Source organism: Aspergillus multicolor (genome assembly GCF_047715735.1).
Source record: "Aspergillus multicolor strain CBS 133.54 unplaced genomic scaffold BDW74scaffold_6, whole genome shotgun sequence".
Classification (NCBI taxonomy): domain Eukaryota; kingdom Fungi; phylum Ascomycota; class Eurotiomycetes; order Eurotiales; family Aspergillaceae; genus Aspergillus; species Aspergillus multicolor.
The window spans coordinates 659509-673710 of NW_027395957.1; the positions used below are offsets into that span (position 1 = coordinate 659509).

A 14202-nucleotide genomic window follows, 5' to 3' on the forward strand; every position below is an offset into this window, starting at 1 on the left:
GAGAATGTGAAAGCGAGCAGCATGGTGTTTATACGAGAGAGATCAGGAATCCCCCTGGAGAGGGAGGGCGAATGTATCCCCAGTAGTAGCATTGCTCGAACACGCTGCTTGTTTGGGGGTACATACCCCTCTAGGGCAACATGGACTCGTTCCTCAAGGCGGAGGAAGCTCCTGCTGCGGTTCACGCGTAGAACCAAGGTCACGAAGAAGGGCAGACAATGACTGCTGACCGCAGCAAATCAGACGGGGCGAGACTTGATGGGAACCAATGTAAGGGGCGTTCAGGGAGTGCCATCCTATCAACGACCGTTCGGAGATTTTACGGTGAGCAGGATGGTTGCCGCACAATTGGCATTGATCATTGACGATAGAGCCATCAGTGGCAAGATCGCTCATAGGAATGCGGTAGATCAGTTAGCATTCGTACATTGTCATGAACGGAATGTTGAGGGTGTTACGAAGCATAGGACCGGAATGTCAGGAGACACCAGTCCATAGCCCTAGGAGAAGTTGGAATATCCAGGGTGCAAGCACCTAGTTGTATAGGAGTTAAGGAGACATTGACATTGAAAGAGATCCCAAAGAGATAGCAATGGGATACAGGGTATCTAAGTTTCGGATGCACGAGCTGACGGCGCTGTGCAGGACGCGTATGTATGCAAGTACTGACAGGAACGTGTTCGCTGCTTCTCTCCGGGACGCAAGGGATGATATCGCAAAGGACCAAAGGTCAACCTGCGTTGTGTGCCTATCGACAGGGAGAAGGGACTCTAGCTTTCGTCGTCCTGGGCCCCTACGGTGAATTTCTTGCGACCGGCTCCGGTGAGCTTCTGGAGCTTGACCCTGTCCACCTGCTCCCCTACCTTCTTCTCGATCCTTTGAATCTCCTCCTCGGCATCAATGGCCTCCGCGTTTGCGAATTCCAATACTAATCGTCTGCCTAGAAGATGGGTGTTCTTCAAAGCATCCATGGCATTTTCCGCTTCGCGAGCGCTTACGAAATCAGCGAAACCGAAACCACGAGCAGACCGGTCAAACTTCTGAGGCACCCGCACAGACCGCAGCTGGCCATACGCTCCAAAAAGCGACCTGACGTCTTTCTTTGTGGCTTGGAATGGCAAGTTCTTGATGATGATCTTGGTTCGTCGCGCAGCAATCTTCTTTGCTGTGTCCTCCTTCCTCCTTTCTTCCGCTGCGTCCATGCCCTTATGAGACGCTCTTACTACCAGTGCGTGCCGGTCAAGGGTGTAGCCATTCATCACAGCAAGAGCAGCCTGGGCCTGGGCGTTGGTTCTAAAGTCGGCGAAACCAAATCCCATGCTCAATGTCTGACCAGGGTTCTTGGGGTCCGGTTTAGTTTTGATCCTAGCAGAAACAAAGCCATCCAGTGGTCTGAAGGCGTCTACCAAAGACTGGTTAGTAGTAGAGAAGTTGAGGTTCTTGATGAACAACGTTGCGGTGGCGATATTTGCTTCATCACCTTCGTCTGCAGCGAAAGTGTCTGCGGTTGAGAAGCCTTGCGATACGGCTTTGGCCTCTGGCAGTGGGTTCTGAGGAGGAACATTTGCCTCAAAGAGATTCTTCGGCGCCTTCTCCAGGAATATGATCGAGTCCCCGAGTTTGCGGTATGCAACACTCTTGAAGGCCTTTTGCGCTTCGTCGGGTCGCGAGAATTCCACGATGGCTATGGTACCACTCGGCGGCATCAAGAGCCTGGTGATGGTTCCGAACGGCTCGAACAACTTGCGAAGATCATCGGTCTTCGTACCATACGAGAAGTTCTTCACCAAAATGGCGATGTTCCCGCGTTCGCGCTGCTTAAAAGCATCCAGGTTTACACCGTTCGCTTTAAAGTAAGCTTTTGTCTCTTGGATCACATGCGTTTCAGCATGAGCCTGTTTGACAGCAGCTTCCGACGAAGTGGGATCCAAGAGGTCAGACTTGGAGACACCAATTCGTTCAGCGACGGAAGACATGACGGCATCGGCCTAGGCGAGTTAGCGAGGTCTACCTTTTGTGTTGAAAGGGTCAACTTACATTCATGTAGAGTGAGTTCCAGCTAAACGTCGAAGAAGAAGCTTCTTGCTTTCGCTTGATCTGCTTCTGTTTCTTCAGCGGTAGCTTGGATAGCTCATGTTCGTCCAACTTATGCGTCTTCTTCTGTGATGCCGGAAGAATATGCAGTAGACGACCTTGAAAGTGCTTTCCATCCAGGTTCTTGTACGCTTCCACAGCCGCGTCAGGATTAGAATACTGGACATACGCGAATCCTTTGCTGGTTGTGTTTCTCGTATCAAAGGCAACATGAATCTGGGGAGCGAAACATTAGTAAAGTTTCATGGCAAATCGACGAGTAGAACAGAGAGGAAGCTGCTTTATCAGATAACGAGAGGCATCTACTAAAATTCTCTCTTCTGATTTTCACATCACTTGCTTTTGCATCGGATGTCCCTATCAGGAGTATATCATCATTCAAGCACGGGCACGGAAGGCCCGATGGGGTAAAATATAAGAAAAGAAAAATCTTCTTACCTCTTCGATTTTGCCAAAGGGCGAGAACACTGGTTCAAGATCGGCCTCTTTCGTGTCATACGACAAGTTTCTGATGAACAATCGTGCGGAGATCCGGATGTTTTCGATGTTGGTGTCAACTTCCGGAGCTGTAGGCGCCTTCACCGGCTCTTCCACAGTGGGCTTTTCAGGACTTGCGACATTGGATGTGTCGAAGTTCGAGTCAGCCATTGGCGTATCATTGACGACTGGCGCGGGGGGCGCAAATGTTGCCTCTTCATCTTCGTCCAGCAGGCCCAGAAGACGGCTTGTCTTTGAGCGCAGCCAGTCCATGTCCGATACAGGCGCCTGCTCCTCCTGCGAGACCTCTTGCTCCGACTTTTGCTTTGCCTCAGTCTTCTCAGGATCGGGCTGAGAAAGGTCTTCATCCGCTGTCGGTGAATGGCCAGCATTTACCGAAGCAGATGAGCCGTCGTTCTGATCCTGGCCGAGTTTCGCCTTCTTTCTCTGAGCATAGGTCAGTTCCTCCTTTTCATCATCAACAACGTCGGTAGGCTGCTCTTGTAATTGTGAGTCGGTTTCCACGGGTGGGGGCAGTTGGTCATCGTTTGCCCACGTTCGGGTCTTGGGAGGTTGTTGTAGAAGGGAGAGATACTCTTGCGTCTTGGAGTCCTTGACAGGTTCTCCATCGCGCTTACGCTTGAGAGCGTTACCCGAGGCATCATCAGGTTGATCTCTACTGTCCTTGCGGGCTTTGTGGGCATTATGAGCGGGTTCCGCGTCAATCTAATTACTGGTCAGTTACAAGACCACCTTGACTGGTCAGCGAGCTCGACGGGGAAAACAAAACGCAAGTAAACAAAGATTGGAACATACCGGCTTAGCAATGTCTACTGAGATCTTGGACATCTTCATGAATGTCTTGTTGAAGTAGGATACAGCTTGCTGGGCCACTTCGGAGCTTTTGAAGCCCACGAAGCCGATCCTCCGTTTTGGCAGGATATGGGCATCCGTAACCTGGAAGCGGGTTGCAAAGTGTTTTTTGAGTTGATCATTGGTAAGAGTCGGCGGGAGGCCAGAGACAAATACTCTTGTGCTCTCCATGATTGTGCGTTGAGCCTTGACTCGTGGGTAGAGAAGGTTGCAATTAGAAAAAAAACTTTGGTTTCTTTTTTTTCTGCTTTCATAGAGCCGAAAGCGGTGAAATGGAAGGTGGAGGGTGGTCTGTGCGTGTCGGCGCGGAGTTTCCTGTGCGCAACCCAAACAACAAGTCGGCCATCGAACTACGCCCCTTGAATTAAAAATCTGATTCATTGCATATTCTCATCATCACGGTCTTCTATATCCAAATTCTTATACTGTCGATTCTGCTTAACTGATCTCGAAAATGGCCTCCGAGAAGAAGGACAAGCTGGAACGTAAGTGCGGACCGCTATACAAGTTCCCCTCCGGTTTCACTGACACGGATTCCAGCCCAGATCAAGTCTGTGGACATGGTAGGTACGCTCGTACCATGGATATGTGTCGACGCTCACAATATGATAGTCGGAGGACATGCAACAGGAGGCTGTTGAAGTTGGTATGGTTTCTTCATGCCATTTACGGGAATCGGACTGACTGTTTAGCTATCGAGGCCATGGAGAAGTATCACATTGAGAAGGTATGCCATGTCGTCTCACCTACAATGCCGGTTGGCGAACCTGATGCTAACGGTGTCCAGGACATTGCTCAATACATCAAGAGAGAAGTCCGCGAACCCAACCCACACCTACGATGACTCCGAATCTTACGAAGAATAGTTTGACTCTCGCAAGGGCGCTACATGGCACTGTGTTGTTGGACGGAACTTTGGAAGCTTCGTGACACACGGTAATTGCCCCTGCGCAGGCGATGCCCGAGTATGACAATTACTGACTGGCGCTTCCCAGAAACGAAGCACTTCATCTACTTCTATCTCGGACACTGCGCCATCCTCCTGTTCAAGACGCAATAAACTTGCGGACTCCATATACACCATCATACGAGCCGGTAGGCACACATGCGCGCCCTGCGCATCGCCCAATGTACTTCAACCCCATACCACTTTACACGATTCCCCAAACGCATTGAGGTTACCTCGAGCAGAGCAATCGATGACCCTTTCAGCATGCGATTTTTGTTAATAAGTTCTCTCATTCGGTGTTATTATTGGTAAAATCTATCTCCGAACTATACTCGGCGTATCTGGGTCACTGTATCTCACCTACCGTATGCTCGACAGATCAACAGCCACGTAAACTCATATCCCAAGATCAAGCCTACTTCATACTATAAGCTATCTTAGGGGCCGCAACTCCCATTAACATGCCAAGTCAAGGCAAAGAAATTCGGCCGGCACGTGCCCTGCAGTACTCATAACCGCCAAGACCCGAGCCACAGCGCCACACGTCAACACCCCTTCTCTTTAATTGTTGCCTTCCACCCAACCCAAACCACCGCAGAATCTAAAATATTGCTAGATTATTGTTCCAGAGACATTTTCCTACTATCCTAGTCGCAAATCAGGCCTATCACCATGGCCATCTGCATCACCTTCGGAACACATGGTTCGTACTCCCTGGACCCTGGATCCTCGTCATAGCCCTCCTCCAATAAAGCCCGGAGGAATCCTCCGCAGTGGACTACACTTGGATACCCACCGCCGCATTTGAAACGATGTGTTTACTAACTAATCTATAGAGTTCACGTCCATGCTAGAGGGGTATGAGAATGTTAGAGCTTACTGCTATAACTGTATGTCCTCTTCCCTTCCCTCCTTCAAGAGTATATACATTTCTCGTGGGCATAGCTTGCAACTTTCTATGTCTGCCGCTGAGCGGGCATGAATACCACAATATTGCCCAGTTACTCAACATTTACTAACTAAATACTAATTTCTTCAGGCAATCACTGGAACGGACGGTGTATAACCCGATGGTATGTCCTGCCCAGCCTTAAGGGCCGAATCTGCATAGCTAACAGTGATTCCAGGCCCTTCTTCACAGTCTGCTTTATTGTATGGCTTATCTTACTTTACCCTGCCCCATGCGCAGAAATTAGAAAGAGAGTCTAACTAACGAATCACTCCAGCCCGTCATCCCACTAGCAATGCACAAGTACAAGGAAGTCACATGCTACACATGTCGATTCACGCAGGACTTACGGTATTTTTTCCCGTCCTCACCCTCCTCTATTCAGAATCTACGTTGGACCAAGCCCGCTGACAAAACCAGTGATCGCCCCGACATCAATCCCGATACGCGGCCACCCGCAAATGCAGGCTGGGGACCGCAACCACCGCCACAGGCCTATTTCGGAGGGCAGCAGCATCCCCAGCAGCAGCAGCAAACGCAATATCCGCCTGTAGCGTCGGGCGCTACGTCGCCGCCGCCGCAGCAGTATGCGTATAAGTGATCGTGGATATCTGTTGCGGTTGCGGCTAAGGTAGTGTTGGGTCAGGGTCTTGGGGGGAGTTCCGTTTACTTTGGCTCTTTGTTTCAAATTGATACCTAGTTAACTCGGTTGCTTGGCTTTCTTTGTTGGGTTCTGGGGATCAGACCGTGTTTTCCCTTTGCTGCTCTGTATTTTTATATTATCATTTTTTATGGATATTTTCGAGTGATATAGTAATGATGATATTTTTGCTAGGGCCGAGGGAGAAATGTAATAGTATATCTTATATGAAGACTTAGTATAAATGGTAGCCATCTCTATGGCAGATGAGAGGGTATAGTCGTCCAGTAAACGAGTGGGGTATAATCAAACAGCAACGCAAGATAGCCAGCCAGTCTCCTAGTTATAACTAGCCGGCCAAACACATCAACATCATAACAGCATCAAGCCAAAGCAAGCTCACTTCCCAACAACCTTCTCACTCGGCGTCACCGCACCACTCGCCTCACTCTCCTCGTTCTCCCTCTGTCCCTCAAGCGCATCCCTCCGCCACGACTTCCCGCGGATATCAAGCATCATCAACCTCGCAACTCTCATCATACTACTCCTCCCCTCCCAAAGCGGGAACAGAATAACCCCAAACGCCGTCCCAAAGAGCCAAATAATGCCGACAACAACCCACCCCGTGAAGAACTTCTTGCTGAAGACGTACTTGGAGCCGTACATGGGAATCGGCCAGAGGAGCAGGAAACAAATGACCATGCCGACTGTGAGACACCGCGAGATAAAGGCTGCCTTGTTGAGTTTTTTGATCTCTTCTTCCTCCTGCTCTTGTTGCGCGGGGGAGGGGTGGTGCGCTGCTTGGATGAGCTCGGGGTCGACGTGGGCTGCGGCTGCAACGTCGGAGTCGTCGACTTGCCGAATCGCGCGCATGGATTCGTAGTCGTAGTTCTGCGGGCCGAAGAGGTATGTCAAGACCGGTGAGAAGACGACGGGGCTGAGTAGAGCGGCGACGTTGCCTGCGAGCATGGGGTAGTTTGCGCCGGTGGTTTCGACGGTGAACTCGCCGTATTGTGTCTTTGTGGTTACGAGCCAGGCGATCAGGGACATGGCCAGTCCCAAAACCGGGGATGCAGCTGCCGCGATCCAGTTCTGGCCCTTCCAGACGAGCGTCATGGCGCCGGGGAACACGGCAGACGAGATGATGACGCCCATGAGGAGATAGAGGTAGCCCATGCCGACGCCGGCGTAGTGGAGGCCTGTTGCGAAGCCGGCCATTACAATTGCGAAGACAACGCAGGAGAGATGCGAGATCCAGACGAGGCGCTTGCCCTTAGCGATGGGGTTGATGTAGGCCTGGTAGATGTCGTAGGTGAGGATTGAGGAGACGGCGATGAGCTGTGCGGAGAAGGCGGAGGTGACGGCCATGAAGATCATGAGGGTTGTGCAGACGGCGCCGCTGTAGCCGAGGAGTTCGACGGAGGCGAAGGGGAGGACGAGGCCGGCTGTCACGTCGACGGAGGCGATGCGGCGGGTTCCTTCGAGGGCGAGCGCGGAGAGGCCCATTGTTGTTGCGCAGAGCCAGGGGATGGCGAACCAGCAGAGACCGCCGATTACATAGCCGGGGAAGGCGTGGACGGGGTGTGCGGCGATGGCCTTGTTGTAGTAGCCGTTGTCGAGGAAGACGGTGCCGAAGTTGCCGACTAGGTTGATGACCCAGAAGATGCCGCCTTCTTTGGAGTGCATGGTGAGGTAGCTGCCGTCGGTGTTTCCGGAGACTGGGTTGCGCTGGGCGGCTTCAACGAGGAGGTCGTATACTTTGCCTGGGGAGCCGAGGCGGTCGTTGGTCGCGTAGGCGGAGAAGGCGAAGATGAAGATGATGACCACGATGACGACGGTGTGCATGTAGTCTGTGATGAAGGTCGCCTTGATACCGCCAAACAGGGTGTATAGCACCACTCCAATGGGGAGAAGGAAACAGGCTGCGACGACTGGGACGCCGGTCATGGAGTTGAGCACGGCGGCACCGCCAGTGAGCAGCATGGCTGTAACGAGGATGTTGGTCATCAGGCAGAAGACGATGAAGACGATGTGCACTACTGTGCCGTAGCGGGCGCGGATGGCTTCAAGAAAGGTGTGTGCGTTGGGTGCGCGTCTCTTAAGCTCGATAGCGAGTGTTGCAAACAAGATAATCTGGACGCAGGCGCCTTTGAACTGTTAGTGTACGACCGTATCAGGCAAAGAGGAGAACTAACCTGACGCATAGAAGAAAGGTCCCGAAGTGCCGTACTGGTAGGCCACGGCTGTGGATTGCAGAAGAGTGGCGGCCCAGGTCCAACTACTCACAACAGCAGAGGCCACCAAACCAGACTTGACACTTCGTCCGGCCGTGGAGAACATCTCGGACGTGATAACCTCATGTTGATATCTAAACCGTCAGCATATGCACAGTCCGTAGGCAGCGTGGAGAAGGTCGTACCTCTTGAGAGACCATGTGATAAAAATCATAACCAGGGCAAAGGCAAACCCTAACCCGATGATGATTCCATAACCAAACCCTTGGGTGAGAGGGGCAGTGAACTGCACGGTCTCTACCCCCGCAGCATCTGGGGCAGCTATGACTGCAACCATTATGGATAGCTGAGGACCGGTAACCTGTAGAAAGAAGGGCTACTAGTGTGTCCCGAATGATCTGTCTGCAGCTTGTGACGGCGAGAATACAGAGCAGGGGACTGGCTGATATAAGGGCTTAAATCTCCGATCCCGCAGACTCGGCGTTCAAGCAGGATGCCAGGAAGCCGCGATAGACCAGAAAATATTGGCGATGCAATGATAAATAAGAACGAGGGCATTGATACAGGGGCCCCGGCCCCGGTCGAAACCCGGGGAGGCATTGATAAGACGACCATGTTTCGTAATGGGCGAGGAAGCTTGGCAGTCCTCTCTGTTTCCACTGCAGCTCTTCAGAGTCAGGGTCTGGAGGAGACACGAGAACAGCTGGAGCAGCGAGTTGACCTCAGGATGAATTGTTATCGTGGTGGACAGAGAGGAGTTCTGATTGGCGAAGATTGCAAGCTTATCAGCGCAGCTTGAAGGCCTTCGTTCCCATTGGACGGGAAGCGAGCTGATAACGGGCCCGATGCGCCGGGCATGGCCGATGCGCGCCCGCGCTCTCAACTGTCATTATAATTCTCGACGGTAAAGCTTGACTGCAGATAACGCTGTTACTCGATACTCCCACTAATTCTATCCTGTGCTCCCCACACATGGAGTGGCCTGAGTGCCCAGAGCTGTCTCCCTGGAGATGCCTATCAGGGTTAGCAGGGCTATTCCACGTCCGGGGAGCATATGTCTTTCTCCAGAGCACTTATCAAGCCATACTATGCGCTCCGGCTTTTGTCTGCCTAGGTCACGAAGTCCCAGGATCAGAGCGAAATGTCATTGTCTCCGGAGGGGGCCTGAGTACCGGGCAGAACTCAAGGAAATAAACAACAGTCTAGACTTCCAATGTTGATGGGTAGCAGAACTCCAGGGCTAGAAACCTTTAAGTCTCTAACTATGAGACTAACCCCATCGTTCTTGTGATGAAGGACACTATTCTCCAGGCTCAGCCCTACTGTACCATCAATGTAAACTCTGCTCCATACGGAGTTGGTCGGTCTATGCACCATGCCCCAAGCCAGTCCTTGCAAGCTCTAAGTGGTCAGCACCCGATACTGGCCAGGCTCTAGGCAGTAGTTACCATTACCGCGTTAGCCAGTGGCTTCAGGATCTAGATCCTTATCAAACCCCTTATTCCTGCCATCAGTCCATGGTTCAACCGGACATGGCCCCATGGCTTGCTGAGTCCTGACCCGGGGGCTTAGAGCGGGCTGGCGAATGTTCATTCGAGTCGTCGACCGCTCCAGGTTTCCTGAACTAGTGGGTGCATGGTCGAGATGCGATTTCGACAGGTATAGATAGCCGAGCAGTCGCGATATCCCATCTAGAGTTCACCGTTATATGTACGATTGTACCCTGTTGACATTTTCGATGGAATAAGCGGCTTCCCGATGGACCAAGGCTCGATATCGTACTTCACGAGCCCGCCGATAGCGGAGACCTGGGTACTCTGGGAAGGATCTTGGTGGTACCGCATACTCAGAACGCACGGGGATAGGATTGGCGAGGCTACTATACATATACATTGCTTCCCAACTGTTAACTAAGTTGACTGAGTTTGCATTAACATCTTGTCATTTCGAGCACCGAATGCACACAAAAAAAGGAAATCTCGACGCAAAAAAGTAAGACCCATACTGCAGACGGGTATTGGCTCTAAAGGCACTCCAGCAAAGAAGAAATCGGGTTCGGGTAGGTGGGTGGTTTCCATACACTGTGCATTCCAAGCTCACCGGCGCATGGAATAAAACAGAGGAGAAAGGGGGTATATCGTTTTCGAAGGTTCAGAAATGTTGAGTTTGTCAATTCGCGCTCCTTGGCAGTCGATACATCGCAGAACGGGCGGCTTCATCGAGCAAGTAATCACAGTTCCGTACACCAAACCATGCTTCTCAGATGAACGCCAGTCCCGTTCCGCCTGCATCCAGCTCAATTAATCCCAGATAAGGTCGGACTGCGAAAATAGGCGATAGGCCAATCACGACTCTGCAGCTCACGAGGAGAATTTGCGGGTAATCTTGGCAATGACTGAACGAGCGAGTGTCAGTCCTCGATTACCCCGGCTTTCGTCGAAGGAAAAGATAACATACCATGCAGACCAACAACAGAGAAGATGAATCCCAGACTCAGAACCAGAACAACGACGGGGTCAACCCTGAGACCGGGGCTCTCATCCGTGTACAGCTTGAGCATGGTGCTGGAGGAGCCACCAGCGCCAGCGGAGCGAGTCGAGCTAGGGCGAGCATTGCGGAGAGATTCCTTGTGGTCGGCGGCCGCGCGGCGACGGAGAGCAGCCCGGGGACCACCAGGGGGAGTGGGAGAGGAAGGGCGGTTGACGGAAGAGACAGCGGAGGCGGCGCCAGCGGACTTGGAGTCAGGGCCGGATTCGGCGCCGGATGTCAATGGGGAGGCAGCGCGAGGAGAAGACTGTAGTAACAGTGTATGTTAGCATTGATCAATTTGAATGCTTGGACGAATTGCGAATGCCTTTGCTTCGCTGAAGCTGCTGTTTCGAGGATCATCGGAAAGGGACGTACCATTGTGGGATTAGTTGAAATGAGCGATCGAGAACAGGATCAGTGAAAGATCGATAAATTAAGAATTAGTGTCAAGGAGCAAGAAGAAATTCTGGCTGGAAAAGAAGGTGAGAAAGGTTGTGGGGAGGGAGAGTCGAGTTAAGTAAACTGGTGAGGTGAGGTCTGGAGGCGTTCTAAAGGACACGATCACTTTCACTACTGTAAGTCACGTATTGTTATATTTCAATCCCCCGGCTCAAGTAGCCATTCAGAGCACGTACCTCCCCGCTCCCTGGGTATTGGAATTACACAACCGGTACACCCATAGGTAGCAAATTAAAGCCTCCATTTTAGTGAAGATGAACTCTTGGAATCCAAATACTACCATTGTCGGTATACGATATATGAGAATTTCAATGAGTGGATCGCTAGCACATGGTTATAATGAAAAGTATGTAGTCGTAATAATTTGACATGATTGTAGCTAAGGTAGGAAATAAATCCGAAGCACAGAGATGTTCATCAAGCAGACGCTATGGGTACTTTGAACTGACATATGGACAATAGAGCAAAATGTAAGCAACCCAGACTTTATGAATGAAAAGCCGTAACAAACCCCGATAATGTAGGAAAAGGTATCATGTTGTAAATATTCGAAAGACGCCCAAATTCAGTATTCAGTCAAAACATGGCCAATTGGGCGCATATATAGATTGTCCCGACAAGCGGCACCGTCGAGAGAAGCAAGCTGCGAGATGCATCTAGTCGATCATCATCCGGGTGGGTACCTGTCCGGCAACGTTCGACAGCTCGGTAGAACCCTTCTCCCCGTTCTTGCCCTTCTTTTTCTTGTTGATGTGGGGTTTCAAACCCTTGTGGAAGTTGTGCATGCATACACAAGCGTTAATGATGGTCATCACAATCAATATCAGCGTAATGATGGCGAAGAAGGTCAAAGACCGCCGGGCAGTTGAATATTCGTTCGCGGTTGCTGGTTGATACATACGGACCAGTTTGAACAGGAAGTATGCCATGGCTGCGAAATAGAGAAGCTACGAGTCGTTAGAGAATTGCACTAACAATGGAAACGAGGGACATACGATAATGGCAATCATTCCAATCGAACTCTCACGCCGCACGAAGAATGCCGCACAGAGGAGAATCAAGATTGTAACCGGTATAGCGGCGATAGTGAGAGCGAACTCGGTGTCTTTTTTGTTCGTGACGATAACCAGGAATTGAATGGTGAAACCAAGGAAGAAGAAAAGATCGAACTTGAGCAGCGCAATGTAAATCTGCAAGCTGTCAGTACCCTGCTGCACCTGAAAAAGAGCAGTTTACGCACCTGGTACGTCAAATAACGACGCTTCATGCGCAAATCAGCGCTGATGTGCTTGTAGATAGACCATGCAAATTCATCATAAAGCTTCCAGGCGACAATCATCATCAGCACACTACCCATGGCCACAACAATCGGAATAATAATCAAGAAGGGCTGTGTCTCGGCCCAGATGTCGGGGTTGACGGCATTGTTATCCGTTAAGACTGTGACGGCTTCCTTAATCTGCTGTACCTGGACTGCGCCGTAAACCAGCAACCCGACATTACACACGCAGAGTCCGATAACTTGAATAGTGTTTTTGAGGCGTAGAGCATCGTACACGATAAACAGCTCATAGAGGAATCCGAAACTGTATAGCGCAAGGAAAGTTGGGATTGTTTTGGAGGAGGTCACAAGTTCGGCTTCGGGTTTGAGTTGGATCTGGAAGTTGGCGAAGATATAGCTACACATCGATGCGTTAGAACGGAATTAGGCAGAGTTTCAAGGGCGCAACATACCATTGCAGTGCAAGGGTGATGACTGTCTGAACCAGCGTGACGATGGCGAAGGACCACGTCCACAAGGAATTCGGTTTGTACATTTTGCGTCGTTTAGGGGCCGGCGATACATTTGTATATCCTTCTCTCCCGCGAAAACCTCCGTTATCTCGTCTGAACGATGGATCGAAGGACCCGCCGAACAGGGACGCCCGTGAAGATGTGTGGGAATAAATCTTGACAAAGTGCTCCGTGACGGAGCTGTTTTCGTCTAAGAATTCGGTCTGTGGATACAATATGGCGTTTTACCACCGAGGCGGTGGTAAGCGGAGCGGAGCGGTTTCGTGAACGTTCAGGAGTCGTGGTGTGCTTTGTTTCGACGGTTGTCCCAAGGCGTCTTAATTTGTCGTGTTTCGGGGCGTTCCGGTCTCAGGAGATGCTATCTCGAATAGGACCGATGAGCTGCGACACCCGAGTTCCAACTATCATACAATCCCCAACAGTGCCCCAGGTGTCGACCGGATACCGATGGACTGGGGTAAGACGACTGAGAAGGGAGCGTGATCGCAGGGTCGAGAATGGCTCGGTTGACCAAGGTGGTGCCAAGCCGCTGTGGTACGCAGTGGGTTGTTGGGCGGGGAGGCTCACATCGATTGTCCCTAGGCGAGGTCGAAGGCTGAGCTTATGGCTGGCGGGAGTCGAGAAGGCTGAGGTGCGGTGCTGATTGGGAAAAAACGAGTGTCGGGGCCAAAGGCGAGGTTCGAAAGATTGACTCGAGACTGGAAAAAAGGAACAATGGAAGAAGAGTGTAAGAAATCAAAAACCCGGGGGATGCGAGACGAGACGAGTCTAGGAGGACAATTTCCAAGCCCGCCTGCGAAATGTTGCCTGGCGCACCCGACTCAGAGCCACGGTTGAATTAGGGGGTTTAGTGATCGGTGGGACTGCACAGGTACCGCCTTACGTGTCTGAGTCTGGAACACGACGACCCTTCTTGACAGTTAACGGTGGCTTTTTATCCTCTCTCGCACTATTGATCCTGCTCATATTAATTCTGGATCCTTTCAATAACATTATCAAGCTGTCTAAAAATACAAAGACTGGACGAGTCTGTTTGTCTGACTGTATCCCGTCCCTGCCACGGCACATTCTGTACGACATCCATCAACACGACTCCAACTGTTTCTTATAAACACCGTTCCCCGTACGACCGACCATGAAGTCTCTTGGCGCGTCGTGCCTATAGTGAGGTTTTCGACTCGTCTTCGCCCTACGTGCTGGAGAT

At 51.2% G+C, this 14202-nt stretch overlaps 7 protein-coding genes across 7 annotated transcripts; 3 read left to right on the plus strand and 4 right to left on the minus strand.

Annotated features, from left to right (window-relative positions):
* Positions 1-384: 384 nt before the first annotated feature.
* Positions 385-3637, minus strand: mrd1 (RNA-binding ribosome biosynthesis protein MRD1). Its single transcript, XM_073723815.1, has 4 exons — positions 3388-3637; positions 2533-3297; positions 2038-2310; positions 385-1988 (listed from the first exon to the last, which is right to left on the minus strand). Exons 1-4 carry the CDS (start codon positions 3613-3615, stop codon positions 771-773), a joined length of 2484 nt encoding a protein of 827 aa, XP_073586055.1. The 5' UTR covers positions 3616-3637; the 3' UTR covers positions 385-770.
* Positions 3638-3783: 146 nt separating this feature from the next.
* BDW74DRAFT_148964 (dynein light chain DYN2) lies at positions 3784-4794 on the plus strand. The gene is made up of 7 exons (XM_073723816.1): positions 3784-3929; positions 3985-4007; positions 4057-4090; positions 4137-4171; positions 4232-4258; positions 4311-4380; positions 4440-4794. Exons 1-7 carry the CDS (start codon positions 3899-3901, stop codon positions 4502-4504), a joined length of 285 nt encoding a protein of 94 aa, XP_073586056.1. The 5' UTR covers positions 3784-3898; the 3' UTR covers positions 4505-4794.
* A 144-nt stretch (positions 4795-4938) lies between these two features.
* Positions 4939-6222, plus strand: BDW74DRAFT_148971 (rhodopsin family protein). The gene is made up of 6 exons (XM_073723817.1): positions 4939-5096; positions 5230-5283; positions 5433-5466; positions 5521-5545; positions 5620-5693; positions 5763-6222. Exons 1-6 carry the CDS (start codon positions 5066-5068, stop codon positions 5941-5943), a joined length of 399 nt encoding a protein of 132 aa, XP_073586057.1. The 5' UTR covers positions 4939-5065; the 3' UTR covers positions 5944-6222.
* A 159-nt stretch (positions 6223-6381) lies between these two features.
* Positions 6382-8553, minus strand: BDW74DRAFT_176111 (sodium:solute symporter family protein; the record flags this gene model as incomplete). Its single annotated transcript, XM_073728519.1, has 3 exons — positions 6382-8129; positions 8178-8350; positions 8402-8553. 3 exons carry the CDS (start codon positions 8551-8553, stop codon positions 6382-6384), a joined length of 2073 nt encoding a protein of 690 aa, XP_073586058.1.
* Positions 8554-9173: 620 nt separating this feature from the next.
* On the plus strand, positions 9174-9460 carry BDW74DRAFT_148974 (uncharacterized protein). Its single transcript, XM_073723818.1, has one exon. The coding sequence runs from the start codon at positions 9189-9191 to the stop codon at positions 9408-9410; it is 222 nt and encodes a 73-aa protein (XP_073586059.1). The 5' UTR covers positions 9174-9188; the 3' UTR covers positions 9411-9460.
* Positions 9461-9971: 511 nt separating this feature from the next.
* On the minus strand, positions 9972-11281 carry BDW74DRAFT_148976 (SEC61-beta family protein). The gene is made up of 3 exons (XM_073723819.1): positions 11121-11281; positions 10674-11010; positions 9972-10611 (listed from the first exon to the last, which is right to left on the minus strand). Exons 1-3 carry the CDS (start codon positions 11121-11123, stop codon positions 10577-10579), a joined length of 375 nt encoding a protein of 124 aa, XP_073586060.1. The 5' UTR covers positions 11124-11281; the 3' UTR covers positions 9972-10576.
* Positions 11282-11716: 435 nt separating this feature from the next.
* On the minus strand, positions 11717-13187 carry BDW74DRAFT_123293 (uncharacterized protein). Its single transcript, XM_073722077.1, has 4 exons — positions 12939-13187; positions 12445-12883; positions 12200-12394; positions 11717-12151 (listed from the first exon to the last, which is right to left on the minus strand). Exons 1-4 carry the CDS (start codon positions 13019-13021, stop codon positions 11861-11863), a joined length of 1008 nt encoding a protein of 335 aa, XP_073586061.1. The 5' UTR covers positions 13022-13187; the 3' UTR covers positions 11717-11860.
* Between the last annotated feature and the right edge of the window lie 1015 nt (positions 13188-14202).